This window comes from Anomaloglossus baeobatrachus, chromosome 1, assembly GCF_048569485.1.
Source record: "Anomaloglossus baeobatrachus isolate aAnoBae1 chromosome 1, aAnoBae1.hap1, whole genome shotgun sequence".
In the NCBI taxonomy this organism is placed as follows: Eukaryota; Metazoa; Chordata; class Amphibia; order Anura; family Aromobatidae; genus Anomaloglossus; species Anomaloglossus baeobatrachus.
The window spans coordinates 246,211,244-246,226,030 of NC_134353.1; the positions used below are offsets into that span (position 1 = coordinate 246,211,244).

Sequence of the window (14,787 nt, forward strand, 5' to 3'; positions counted from 1 at the left end):
GAGAGTCCAGGACGAGCTGTTATTCTACTTCTAATAAGTGAAGTACTTTCACACCTTCATCACATGGCTTTCCTCTTTTTTGATTTGTCTGCCAGTAACTGCATTAAATGAGTCTCCCAAAAGTACAGCAAAAAAAGCAGTAAATGTGAGCGAGTGGTGCAGGAGGTGATTTGTGTGTGTCTTGAAGCCTATATTCTGCTGAGAGTATGGCTGAGCCACTGATGACATTGAGACAGCCGACCGGATAAATGAAGCAGCCGCTCCAAGTATGAAGCATTTCATTAGTGTCCTTACTTCACATTTTCAATGGATTTGTTTGTAAGTCACCACTTTCTTGAGATCATCCTGCATCAATGAAATTATACCCAGATGTTTTCTAGAGCAGCGCAGGAGGATACCAAATTTCATTTTAAATTGGCAAATTTACTAGAAAAAATATTTGATACTTTATAACAAGTGTGTTTGTTTTACTGCGTTCAGCTTAACTGTCTTAGAATTTAACCCAAAGTAGTAATGTAAACAGTCTAATATTACATCTCCAGGAATACAATCAATCCTAAAGCCTACTTTCTTATTGAACCCATACACAATATTTTCCTTGTGACTGATGAATGCTACATACATTATTATGTCCATTACTGAACAGCATGCTCCATGCCTCCTCCAATACACCAAATATACGGAGCAACTCAGACGGATGGCGTTATTATAGATTTAACTCATTTCTGAACACTACTTGATACAAATACAGTATTATACTATAAGGCAATAACCTGAAGAAATTAGTTGGGGAAAAGACACTGGCCCCATTGTGCAAGAGTGCAATGTCTATTTTAGTGACTCATAAATTAGCAGTGCCTACAAAAGGAAATTAACCAAATTACCATACATTTCCTAGGCCATTTGGCATTTCATTCACCTCCTGCAGTTCTAATAGGAATGACATATATCCAAAATGGAAAGCTTTTACAGAGTCACGATTATGTCCTAAGACTTTATAACGCATACACTGTACAATATACTGTATACTTTGGAAGGTTGATAAATTAGTTGCTAAATCACAATTTTTCAGGTTTTCATATTCAGGGAAAGAACATAAGTCACTATATAAAAGATAAACATTAACATTTATATTAGGAGATTAATATGAAAGTTACAAGTATGTTATGGAGATTATGAGGGATTTGTCAACCTGAAAATGCAGGCATAATAAGTGGTTTCATTGGTAGCGCATGGCTACTTTACTATACCTAGACACCACTTCTATGCCTATAGCTGCCGCCGTTCTAAAGTTAATGGCGGTGGACAGGATATGAGTGGACACACTGTATACAAAAGGTAGAGGGGCATACAAATATTGACTCTTCCATGCAGCATCAGACAGGCCAGTTGGGACACTGGACGATCCTCCGGTGGGCTCCGGGTCCTTGATGGGCCCCCATGCTAGATATAGAGGGGGCTGCTGGTAACTGCGGTCATTAGAGTAACCACAGGCCTACCAGAGGCTGTGTGCCTCAGTGCGTGGCGCATACAAGTGACGGTAAAATGGATGCTGGCCTATCAAAGGCTGACGGTCTTTTAGAGTTACTCCTATGTGCCATGCACTAACATCACCGAGCAGCCTGTGCTGGTTTGGTGACCATTGATATGAAGCTGCAAAGGAACACCAAGGGAATGCAGGAAGGTGAGAAGAATCTCCTTCCCCTCTGTGAATGGGCAAAGTAATGGACATAGGGGCCCAGGATGGGGCAGCATGGGGGTCCAGGATGGAGGACATAGGGACCTAGGATGGGGCAACATAGAGGCCTAGGATGAGGGAACATAGGGGCCCGGGATGGAGAAACATAGGGGCCTAAGATGAGGGTCATTATTAATTAAAGGGGGCCAGGATGGAGGGCATTATTAAATAAAGGGGACAGGATGGGAGACATTATTAAATAAAAGGGACAGGATGGGAGACATTATTAAAAAAAAGGGACAGGACGGGAGACATTATTAAATAAAGGCTACATGATGGGAGACATTATTAAATAAAGGGGAACAGGACTAGATGAAAGGAAATAAGCAAGAGGATCATGAGCAAAAACAGATAGATATTAATACAGATTAGGCCCCCTTCACATATTCGTCCAAAAAATGAACGTTTGCGCGGTCTGTTGTTAAGTTCCTTGGGCCATCCATGTGTCACTGTGTATGGCATCAGTGTGCTGTCTGTGTGCTACCCATGTGAAATCTGGATAGCACATGAACAGCATGAACTTGTATATTTACCTGTCTTCGGCGTTGCTGTCTCCGGCACTGCTGTTGCTTCCAGGTTCGTGGTCAGTGCAGTGAATATTCATGAGCATAATGAGCGGGACTCGGAAGCAACAGCAGTGTCAGAGACAGGTAAATATAAAAATACATTTATTTCTCAGTGACATGTGTTTCCTCCAGTACGTGACACACTGATGTCACACAGATCACATTAGTGTGTGGTTCGTGTGACACTCATGCTGCTGGCAGAAAATGGTCATGTCCACATGTGTGCTCCATACGGAAACATGATCCATGTCAAAACGAGGACGCAAACCCATTGATTTTAAAGGGTCTACATGTGTCCATGTCTCCGGTACATGTGAAAACGGACATCACACATACTGGAGACATGGATATGTGAAGGAAGCCTTAAGGAAACATGCCATCAAAGAGCATGAAGGTGCAAATAGAAGGTATTTTGGTTAAGAAACCTTAAAGTCAACATGGACCAAAACTGACAAGACAGGTTATGATACTAAGGAGGAGAAGAACTATATGTTCTTGGCAACTGCATGTACATAAACCTTTATGTGTGTTAAATGATATAAATATTCCGGTAATCCTTAATATTGCAGATCTATGCTCTACATATGGTAATGTGACCCTAATCTAACAGTTTCAGCCATTATGAGGCTTACAATGCATGACTAAATACTGGAGATCCTCAATATGCAATAAACTGCAAGTACAATAAGTGACAAATGGTATTTATAGTTTGGATGCAGCTGTGCTTTATAGAGAACCTTTGGACGATACAACTGAGTCTTGTACTGAAACAGTAGACCATGACTGTTAGCAGGTTTCCAGATGTGCAGTTCAATATCTATGCAACCAATAAATAAATGGATGTTGATGGGTGGAATGCGAGTGTTTTCCCCATAGAAAAATCTTCAAAGAGTTAAGGACATTAATGAACAAAGCTGCCGTACCGATACTACTCCTGACATTGAGCCAGAACGTAATATTTACCTATCTTGCTTAGCTTCTGCCAGATGGAATAACAGAGATGTATATTCTCATTGGCTTTTCACAAAGCTAGCCGCAGTACGGCAAAACAGTGATTTATACACTTGCAAGCTGCAACACTCCCATAAAAAAACTTTCACATAGACGCCTGTTGGTTTCCTGGCAAAAGTGCAAGGTAGAATGATAGGCTCATATCTGTAATCTGAAAGCTGTCATAGATTTTGCAGGATTCATGACATTACCCATAGAGGTTTCAGCACAGGATGCTTTGGTAAATTTTCACATTACTATAGAATACTCTGGGAAAACTCATAACATGAATCTTAGACATGTTTGCAATGAAAATGATAAAATGACTTAGGGAGGTGTCTAATAAGAAATTCTTGTGTCTCCTATTGCTATGCTGACAATAATTATTGAAAGATCTGTCAGCTCCATTTTTCCCAACCTTTTGCCATCCAAACCAGCAGCATTCACATTTGCACGTCAAATTCTTTTCCTAACATCCCTGTATAACATCATTCTCCAAAATCAATGGGTAAAAAAACCATTTACCTCCGTTTTTCTAATTAGGGTCTTAACTAGTCGAAGGGGTGTTATTTCCGCAGCCTAGTTGTTCGTCTTTCCATGTTATCATGTCTTTGTGGGTCTGATGACACGATTTCCATGGGCTGGCGTTATCGCAGTGCCTGGAAATCTTGCGCATGTGCACGGCTCATTTCAGTAGTGTCATTGTGCCTTTCAAGCTGGATGCCCAGTACATTTCCTGGCTTCAGAGAGGTACACTGCGCATGATAGAAAGTGCAGAAGCTGTTTTCCGATCATGCGCAGTGCGCCTCTCTGAAGTCAGAAAGCGTACACCGGCTTGACAGGCACACCGACGCTACTGAAATGAGACGCGCACATGTACAAGATTTCCAGGAGCTGGCAATGACGCCGGCTCATGGAAATCATGTCATCATGCCCACAGGGTTATGACAAAATGAAAAGAGAGCTGACTAGTCTGGGGGAACAATGCCCCTTCGACTAGTCAAGGCTCTAATTTGCACATGAAAAATGGAGGTAATAAATGATTTTTTACACACTAATTTTAGAGAATGATGTTATACAGGGCTGGATAGGAAGGGGATGTTGACGTGCAACTGTGAATGCTGCTGGGTTGGAGGACATAGGGGACCTCACAGGTTCCCTTTAAACCAAAAGTAGCACCAATTAGACTAATTAAAGGGAACCTCTCACCATTTTTTGGGTGTTATAAACTATGCTCATCATTTTTAAAATCATGTTAATGTGGTTCAAATAATCCTTTTATATTCTCACAGGTGCATCTTCATAACTTTGAGAAAGTGTTTTATACAGGTCTTGTGCTGCGTGTAAATTGTACGGTCTGGTCAGATGGGCGAATTCAGATTGCAATCAGTTGCAATCAGCTCCAAGCCCTCCAATTGCCACCTCTTCTAGCTTGATGGAACTGAATGACAGCTACATCATAGAGATGTCATCTACTTCCATCAAGTTTGAATTGACAGGGTGACACTGATCGCAATCTGGATTCGCCCATCGGACCAGACCGCACAATTTACGTTCATCATGGGACATGTATAAACGATTTCTTCAAAGGTATGCAGGGGCACCTGAAAGGACATAAAGGGGTTGTAGGAATCACATTCACATTATTTTAAAGGTGATGGACATAGTTAAACCGAAGCTAAAACTGTAAATTGTAAAAGTGAAAATTGAACTTCTATTCTATATAGAAATGTGGTGATAAGTGTCCAGTGGGCAGTCTTAGCCAGCACTAGCACAGGATGACCACAGTACACCCTGCCCCTGCTGCACCCTTGGTTTTGATTGATGGCTTCAGCTTTCATCTCTCTCTTCAGAAGTGATATGTTGTGCATATCTTGGGCTGAATTTACAGCACAAGGATGTGGTGCAGGCACAGTGCATTGCTCATGCACCATCCCAGGATTCAACAGAGCATACGCAAGATTTAAGATCAGAAGAAACTGAAAAGGGCTGATCAAGACCAGGTTGTCAGTGCATTGCAGAGTGAACTGAAGGTTTATCTTAACTCTTGCAGGACATCGGTATTGCCCATTCGACACTTGCAGATTGGTTAAAGGTACACTTTCTCATTTATGTCTCAAAACATCACAAATCTCCCCTTGTTTAGTGGAAAATGTATTTTATTATTCTTATTATAACGTGTAAGGGAGCTTGAAGCAGATTTTGATTCTAGAGCATCAGAAACTAGGGAGAAGACTTGTGTCAGTCACAACTAACAATGGTTTAGTATAGGCATCACGGCCAAATATTTACACTGCTGCAATGGATCATAATTTTGTAAGAGCAATAAAAGATCTATTATAGTTAGAGATCAGCTATTCCATTCACCCTGTCCTGGTCCAGCATCTGGTAAGGTCCTCCAAAGCAACCGTTCATCACTTTTGTACTTGATGTCCTCAGTCCAGCACATGGGATACAAAAATGAAGAGCGGTTACCACAGAGGACTAGATGGGATGCTGGACCAGGGCAGCACTAACCAATTTGATCATCTCTAGTTATAATTACTTTTGTGCTGACTTTGGTCCAGCTTGGGTGCTAATGGGTTATAGAGTAAAGCTGTTATTCCAGGTGATAGAGAAAAATGGAAACTGGTGACGAAGAATTATCGGAAGTGTGAAGACACTTTGAAACGGACTTGGTTTAAATGTGCAGTTTAAATGACAGTACTGGTAAAAATATCATTGTTTGCTCCTAAAAGCATAGATTGCACTAGCCCTGCAAGAGGAACAGTTATCACATATAGAAAAGGGGAACTGAGGACAGCTTGTAGCAATACATCTCGAGAGAGAGACCAGACAGTTTAGTTTTACATTGCCGTACACACAAATGTAAACACTGGATTGTACAATATTTTATTTGAAACCCCTGGCACTGATTGTAAAGAGAAATATTTCTTCCTATGAAGCTTGAACTCAATGATTAAAGAGCACAAACTGCTTTTCTGTCTTCTGACTGGATAAAAGTCAACGTCACCCTTGAATCTAGATCCTCCACTAAATAGCTGCCTGGCAAAAATTCCCATTTCTGTAAGATCAATTGTTCTGTCTTGTTGTGACATCACTCATTGGACTTGGAGTATCACAGACACACTTCTTAATGTTTCAAGTGGCTCCAAAGACATAATTCATGTACATTAATTACATTAACAAACTGGATATGCTCTCCCGGGTGAGTGGGGAAACAGCATGACCATGTCTCAAATATCCTCTCTCCAAAAGTTTGGTTAGTAGGTTTTAAAACCTGATCATGACAATTTAACTTCTCTAAGACTTACAGATTATGTATTAGAAATCTATCCATACTGAAAAAAATCTAAAGAGGGCAATATTTGTAGGATAAATAATGATTCCAATCAAATTAAAAAGATTTTTTGTAATTAGCTTTGACTTCTTCAAACACTTGAGGACTCAGATGTTTTTCACCTTCCCCGGTTCCTGCACCGGCTCTCAGCTACTGCTCCAGTCTGGATGTATTGGTGACATCTTGACTACTGCGCACATCATCTTTGGAGCTCTGTAGATGTAGACGGCAAGAGCCGGGGAGCTCAGTGATTGGCTGCAGCAGTGAGGTGCATAGTAATCATTAGGAACCTGTTATCGCCAACAGAGATGGGAGCAGTGGCAAAGAACTGTAGCTGGAACTGGGGTTGAAACGTAACATAGCTAGTTGTTTTAGGAGATTACAAGTCTCTGGGAACTGAAAGCTGATTGTGGAAACCCCTTCAAAGGGGAACGATCATCATAAATGTATAATGGGTATGTTTTTTGCTTCTCTGCTTATGGGTGGTGGCATGTTTCCTACTAATCCTATGGTGGTGCCGTCCTTATTAAAGTTGTTTCTCATTGTTTTTTAAAGTTGACATTTTTTTTTTCCCATATCAAAATCCTTATTGCAAAAAAACCCAAAATGAGTAAACTTTCAAATTTCACATTGACTCATGTTTCTGTCCTTTCAGGAACAGTTTGCAGAAGTTTTCTTATCATCAGAGGCAGGATTATAATGACATGTAACACCTCTAGTTTCCTTACCCTTCACAATGACATTTTCCAGACTCATTAGATATTGCAATACAAAAGGTGTAGGGATCTGACCATTATGGCTAGGTACATGTAATATTTTATAAAATAATGGGGAATAGAGTCTAAAAAAAGCCCCAGACACCACTGTGAAAATTGTAAGGTTTCTATTTTTTTATTTTTAATACAGATTGTTTTATGTAAGAAAGAGCAAATTAATAAATTGACTAAAAAATATTAAAAGTATAGTGAGCATAAAATACTCGATTTAATCAATAGGTCATTTCGTGATGATAGCTTCCTTTTAAAGACAACCAACCACTAGGATTCTCCTATATAAACTAAAGCCAGCGCTATACTGGCGCTATCATGCTGACTCTATACATATCTTTAGTTGTGAGATCGGATGTATACTTTCTGAAATACAGGCAAGTAAAATTTGTGAAATGCACTGTTATTTGATTAATAGGTGCTGCAGAATATCTACTAGGTGGGTCGGGTTTTGCTAGTTATTCCCGCACCTATCTGCCTGCCTGTCCTTCCTCCCTCCTGTCTCTGCTATTACAGGCGGAGGAAGGACAGGTAGTAGACAGGGGTGGGAATAACTAGAAAAACCCGACCCCCCTATTAGATATTCTGCAGCATCTATCAATCAAATAACAGTGTATTCCACAAACTTTACTTGCCTGTATTTTAGAAACTATATATCCAATCTCACAACTAAATGTATGTATAGAGTCAGCATCATAACACCAGTATAGCACTGGCTTTAGTTAATATAGGAAAATCCTGGTGGTTGGTCCTCTTTAAAGAACACCTATCCATAGGTTTTTAGACCTGAAAGAAACATAATCACAGTAACGTACATTTAATGGCGATTTCCTCCGTCCCTTTATATTCCATTCTATGTCTCCGTTGTCTTATAATCCATTGGCAAATTCTTACGCTATTGATCTCACTAGTGCAGGAGCTTGGTGTGCACTTACAGCTCACCAACATCTTCAGCCTCATTCTGCTACCAGCGCCAGCCTCCTACCAGAGATTTACAGGTCACTCTTTTCTGTGACCTACTCTTCTGGAAGACATCTTGCACAGTCGCCATGTGCAGTAAAGTCCTGATGACTTTCAGAGAGTCGGAATATCCATCTGTGCATGTACTGCCTCCGGGAATATTGGCATCTGTTCAGAATGTTAGTCATTGTAATCTGTAATCCCCACCTGAGATTTCAAGCAGGTGCCATCATTCCTGGGGGCGGCACATGGATGGATATTTTAGACTTTGAACTGTTATCATGACTTTACTGCACATGAGCCACCACTGGAAAGATGGCGCCTGCGCAAGATATTGGCCAGGGAAGCAAGTCCCAGTAAACACTGACCTGTCAATTACTGGTAAGAGGCTAGTGACAGGAGGAGAAAAAGGCTGTAGAAGCAGGAGAGCTGGAACTATAGATCAAGCCATTGCACTTGCAAGCTCATCTGCATAAGGCCTCATTCACAGGTCAGTATTTCTGCATCTGTGTTTGTATACAAATAATTTACAGATAAAAACTATGATTGAAAGTTTGACAGTTGTTCTCTGTTTTGGAGATACTTCTGGTTTTTGCATACAAATACTGAAGAGAAAATACTGATGTGTGAATGAGGTGATGGATTATAAGACAACACAGACATGGATTTGTAATAAAAAGGTATGGAAGTAATCATACTAACAGATACTTTACTGTGATGTCATTATTTAAGTCTAAAACCTGCTGACAGGTTCACTTTAATGTTACCTGTCATCTACAGCTAACAGAATTGAAAATGGTGAAAAAGTAATAGTAGTTTATTGCATAATGCAACACAAAGTCACTGAAATCGCAACCACTGCACCAAATATATGAAATGCAACTCTCAATTCACTATGCATGCTACTTTCTCTAAATAACGCAATGAAATTGCTACTAATATTTGGTGCTTATGTATGGTGGGTGCCATATTACAAAGATTCCAAGACAAAATAATTTATTCTGAGGCACTGCTATCAAAAAGAGACATATAGAAGTATAGTATGAGCTCCACACATTTTTATTGGAGTCATTCCTTCCATGGGCATGTACAGGAGTTCTAATAAATAAGCATGTAAAGTACCTGCATCAGCAGCCGTGATCAGTAATATATATTGCTCTTTCATCTCTCGATCAAGACTCTTCACCAAACTGAGTTGTCCATTGGAGGACAATCTGAAGGCCCCTTCCTCATTTCCAGAAGCTAGAGCATATGTTAGTCTACTGTTAAGCCCCTGGTCATCATCTCTGGCAACAATCTGAAAGAATGAAAACAAATCTCAATTTTATCTTATTAACCTAGACATTTTAGATTATATGAAGGTAACTAATGTTTTTTATTTTATCTAATAAAAATAAAAATTGAAAAGTTACCCTTACCTGAAGCACAGTCTTGGGTAATACATCTAAGTTCTCTGGAATATTAACTGAATAGGGAGACAGTTCAAATTTTGGAACCACATCATTGACATCAGAAAGGAGAATGCTGACTGTTGTTGTGTCTGTGCGTGGGCTACTGCCACGATCTGAAGATTGGATGACTAAAGAATATGAAGATTTCTTCTCTCGATCCAAAGGCTTGGCTATTGATATAATTCCGGTGACTGAATCAATCCTGAATTCATTGCTTGGATTTCCATCAATAATAGCATAACGGATCATGCCATTTATTCCTTCATCTGGATCTGAGGCCATCACCTGAATGAGATCTGTTCCAGTTAATATATTCTCACTAATCTCCAATTTAAAAAGACTTTTTGAAAAGCGAGGGTTATTGTCATTAATATCAAGAACCATAACTGCAACATCTACAGAAGAAGAGAGTGAAGGTTCTCCTTTATCGGTAGCTATGATTGTTAAGGTATAGTTAGAAATATCTTCTCGATCTAGCTCTCCCGTCAGTCGCACTTCACCATCAATATTTCCGATACTGAATTTATTTCCCAGTGAGCTGAGCAATGAGTACTGGACATAGCAGTTTGGTCCACTGTCCGGATCAGTGGCTTGAGCACGAAATACAATAGTATCAATGGGTGTGTTCTCTTGGACATAAGTCAGCTTTGGAGATATAAAACTAGGTGGATTATCATTGACATCCAGCAATATGATGGACACTTCAACGGTGCTTGTGTATCTGTATGCAGGTGGTGGGGCCAAATCATGAACCTGGACCACCAGATTATAGAAGGACTGGCTTTCTCGATCTAGTGTCTGAACAATACTTAAGGCTCCATCCTTGTTAATTCGGAACTGGCCCATACTGTCCCCCGAAGAAATACTGTATACCAACTTAGAATTCAGCCCTGGAAATATATAGAAAAATGATTCATTTTTAATTCTTAAAAGCCACAGGCAAAACTAAAACAAACTCATGACATATGATGATATACTTTGACAATAACTCTAAATCAAGAAGGGTTAAAATGGAATTAATTTGGTCACGGTATAAAATGCATTTACTCAATTTTTTAATAAGTTGTTCAACCAAATCCCCACTTGAAAGTTATTTCTTTGTAACGGAACACACTTTATATTGTGCCAATTCATTTAGCTCTAATGCATCTTAGACATCTAAGAAAATACAGCAATTTTGTAAATAGTCTTGATTAAAAATTTGGCAGCTTATTTCTAAGCAGATCCATGTGGTTCCATAAAAAAAAAAAACAGCCGTAGTCACTTCTGTGCCCTATTTCTTATTAACCTACTAATGCGTATTATCGAGAAGTAGATGAGAGAAACAATGACTGCTGCATGAGGCTGTGAAAGGTTTGTTTACAGTCTGTAACCATGGTAACGTGACAGTCTGCATAGGAGATACAGACACTAAACAGTAGCAGATTCATAATATTAATTGTTCAAAAAATATATCACAAGAGGGGACATATTTGCAAAGGGGAGATATTTGTGGTGTTGGAAATGTGATCCATGACCTTACTTATATTATGAGAATTTGCCTATCCGGTACAACACTTTTTTTACTTGTTTAGTCTACTAGGAAGACAAAAAAAGATATAAATACTCAGCAGATAATATTCTGTGCACATAGCCATAGGCCTCCTATTTTAAATTTTTTTGAAGGAAACACCTTGGACATAAATGTTAATTTATAGAACACTACTATATAGTTTGTCAACTGCTTCCACATGTGAACCAGAGCGTCCCATTCTGCTTTTGTAATAGAAGCAATAAATCTTGGCATATATAAGCAGATAATGGAAGACAAACATAGGACTAGACATTAATGAGATCAGGAATAGATTGAAACAGATTGAGCAATGTAACCCACAAATGGCTAAAGTCATATGATGCTATGGACTGCAAACTGTGATGGACCTAGACTGAATTATCTGGTTAAAGTGAATCTGGCAGCAGGTTTTTGCTATGTAATTTGAGATCAGTATGATGTAGGGACTGAGATCCTTAATCCAGCAATAAGTCACTTAGTTTATTGGGTACAACAGTAATGATAGTCATGTTTCTTCCAGTTTCAGACACAGCACAGCTCAGTTTTTGAACTATGTTTAACCCAACATCACAGTATGCTGTGTACAATGTATAGGGAAGAAAAGCTCATTAAGCTGCTAAGTGCTGAGGTGCGGTTGGACTAAGGGGTACGTCTCACATAGCGAGATCGCTAGCGAGATCGCTGCTCAGTCACAGGTTTGGTGACGTACCAGTGACCTCATCATACACACTGCTCTGGTTCATTTTTTGCTTGTTGCTCTCCCACTTTTCCTCCCCTTTTTCTCCATTTTTTTCTCCACTTTTTCTCCACTTTTTCTCACTTTTTCTCCATTTTTTTTCTCCACTTTTTCTCCACTTTTTCTCCACTTTTTCTCCACTTTTTTCTCCATTTTTTTCTCCACTTTTTCTCCACTTTTTCTCCACTTTTTCTCCACTTTTTCTCCACTTTTTCTCCATTTTTTTCTCCACTTTTTCTCCACTTTTTCTCCACTTTTTCTCCATTTATTCTCCATTTTTTCTCCATTTTTTTCTCCACTTTTTCTCCACTTTTTCTCCATTTTTTTTCTCCACTTTTTCTCCACTTTTTCTCCACTTTTTCTCCACTTTTTCTCCATTTATTCTCCACTTTTTCTCCACTTTTTCTCCACTTTTTCTCCATTTTTTTCTCCACTTTTTCTCCATTTTTTTCTCCACTTTTTCTACATTTTTTCTCCACTTTTTCTCCATTTTTTTCTCCACTTTTTCTACATTTTTTCTCCACTTTTTCTCCACTTTTTCTCCATTTTGTTCTCCACTTTTTCTCCACTTTTTCTCCACTTTTTCTCCACTTTTTCTCCATTTTTTTCTCCACTTTTTCTCCACTTTTTCTACATTTTTTTCTCCACTTTTTCTCCACATTTTCTCCACTTTTTCTCCATTTTTTTCTCCACTTTTTCTCCATTTTTTTCTCCACTTTTTCTCCATTTTTTCTCCACTTTTTCTCCACTTTTTCTCCATTTTTTTCTCCACTTTTTCTCCACTTTTTCTCCATTTTTTTCTCCACTTTTTCTCCACTTTTTCTCCACTTTTTCTCCATTTTTTTCTCCACTTTTTCTCAACTTTTTCTCAACTTTTTCTCCACTTTTTCTCCACTTTTTCTCCACTTTTTCTCCACTTTTTCTCCACTTTTTCTCCATTTTGTTCTCCACTTTTTCTCCACTTTTTCTCCACTTTTTCTCCATTTTTTTCTCCACTTTTTCTCCACTTTTTCTACATTTTTTTCTCCACTTTTTCTCCACATTTTCTCCACTTTTTCTCCATTTTATTCTCCACTTTTTCTCCATTTTTTTCTCCACTTTTTCTCCACTTATTCTCCATTTTTTCTCCACTTTTTCTCCACTTTTTCTCCATTTTTTTCTCCACTTTTTCTCCACTTTTTCTCCATTTTTTTCTCCACTTTTTCTCCATTTTTTTCTCCACTTTTTCTCCACTTTTTCTCCACTTTTTCTCCATTTTTTTTCTCCACTTTTTCTCCACTTTTTCTCCATTTTTTCTCCACTTTTTCTACATTTTTTTCTCAACTTTTTCTCCACTTTTTCTCCACTTTTTCTCCATTTTTTTCTCCACTTTTTCTCCACTTTTTCTCCACTTTTTCTCCACTTTTTCTCCATTTTTTTTCTCCACTTTTTCTCCACTTTTTCTCCATTTTTTCTCCACTTTTTCTACATTTTTTTCTCAACTTTTTCTCCACTTTTTCTCCACCTTTTCTACATTTTTTTCTCCACTTTTTCTCCATTTTTTTCTCCACTTATTCTCCACTTTTTCTCCACTTTTTCTCCATTCTTTTCTCCACTTTTTCTCCACTTTTTCTCTACTTTTTCTCCATTTTTTTCTCCACTTTTTCTCTACTTTTTCTCTACTTTTTCTCCACTTTTTCTCCACTTTTTCTCCACTTTTTCTCCATTTTTTTCTCCACTTTTTCTCCACTTTTTCTCCACTTTTTCTCCATTTTTTTCTCCACTTTTTCTACATTTTTTTCTCCACTTTTTCTCCACATTTTCTCCACTTTTTCTCCATTTTTTTCTCCACTTTTTCTCCATTTTTTTCTCCACTTTTTCTCCACTTTTTCTCCATTTTTTCTCCACTTTTTTCTCCACTTTTTCTCCACTTTTTCTCCATTTTTTTCTCCACTTTTTCTCCACTTTTTCTCCACTTTTTCTCCATTTTTTCTCCACTTTTTCTCCACTTTTTCTCCATTTTGTTCTCCACTTTTTCTCCACTTTTTCTCCACTTTTTCTCCATTTTTTTCTCCACTTTTTCTCCACTTTTTCTACATTTTTTTCTCCACTTTTTCTCCACATTTTCTCCACTCTTTCTCCATTTTTTTCTCCACTTTTTCTCCACTTTTTCTCCATTTTTTCTCCACTTTTTTCTCCACTTTTTCTCCACTTTTTCTCCATTTTTTTCTCCACTTTTTCTCCACTTTTTCTCCACTTTTTCTCCATTTTTTCTCCACTTTTTCTCCACTTTTTCTCCATTTTTTCTCCACTTTTTTCTCCACTTTTTCTCCACTTTTTCTCCATTTTTTTCTCCACTTTTTCTCCACTTTTTCTCCATTTTTTTCTCCACTTTTTCTCCACTTTTTCTTCATTTTTTCCTCCACTTTTTCTACATTTTTTTCTCCACTTTTTCTCCACTTTTTCTCCACTTTTTCTCCATTTTTTTCTCCACTTTTTCTCCACTTTTTCTCCATTTTTTTCTCCACTTTTTCTCCACTTTTTCTCCACTTTTTCTCCATTTTTTTCTCCACTTTTTCTCCACTTTTTCTTCATTTTTTCCTCCACTTTTTCTACATTTTTTTCTCCACTTTTTCTCCACTTATTCTCCATTTTTTTCTCCACTTTTTCTCCACTTTTTCTCCACTTTTTCTCCACTTTTTCTCCAT

At 38.3% G+C, this 14,787-nt stretch overlaps 1 protein-coding gene across 1 annotated transcript in view; it reads right to left on the bottom strand.

The window, feature by feature from the left end:
• Window positions 1-14,787, bottom strand: part of FAT4 (FAT atypical cadherin 4) — a 352,940-nt gene that overhangs the window by 89,915 nt on the left and 248,238 nt on the right. Inside the window, exons 5-6 of the mRNA XM_075348774.1 lie at window positions 9,780-10,702; window positions 9,484-9,658 (exon numbers count right to left, since the gene is read on the bottom strand). Coding sequence (XP_075204889.1) covers window positions 9,484-9,658; window positions 9,780-10,702 — 1,098 coding nt within the window. The remainder of the gene's footprint in view (window positions 1-9,483; window positions 9,659-9,779; window positions 10,703-14,787) is intronic.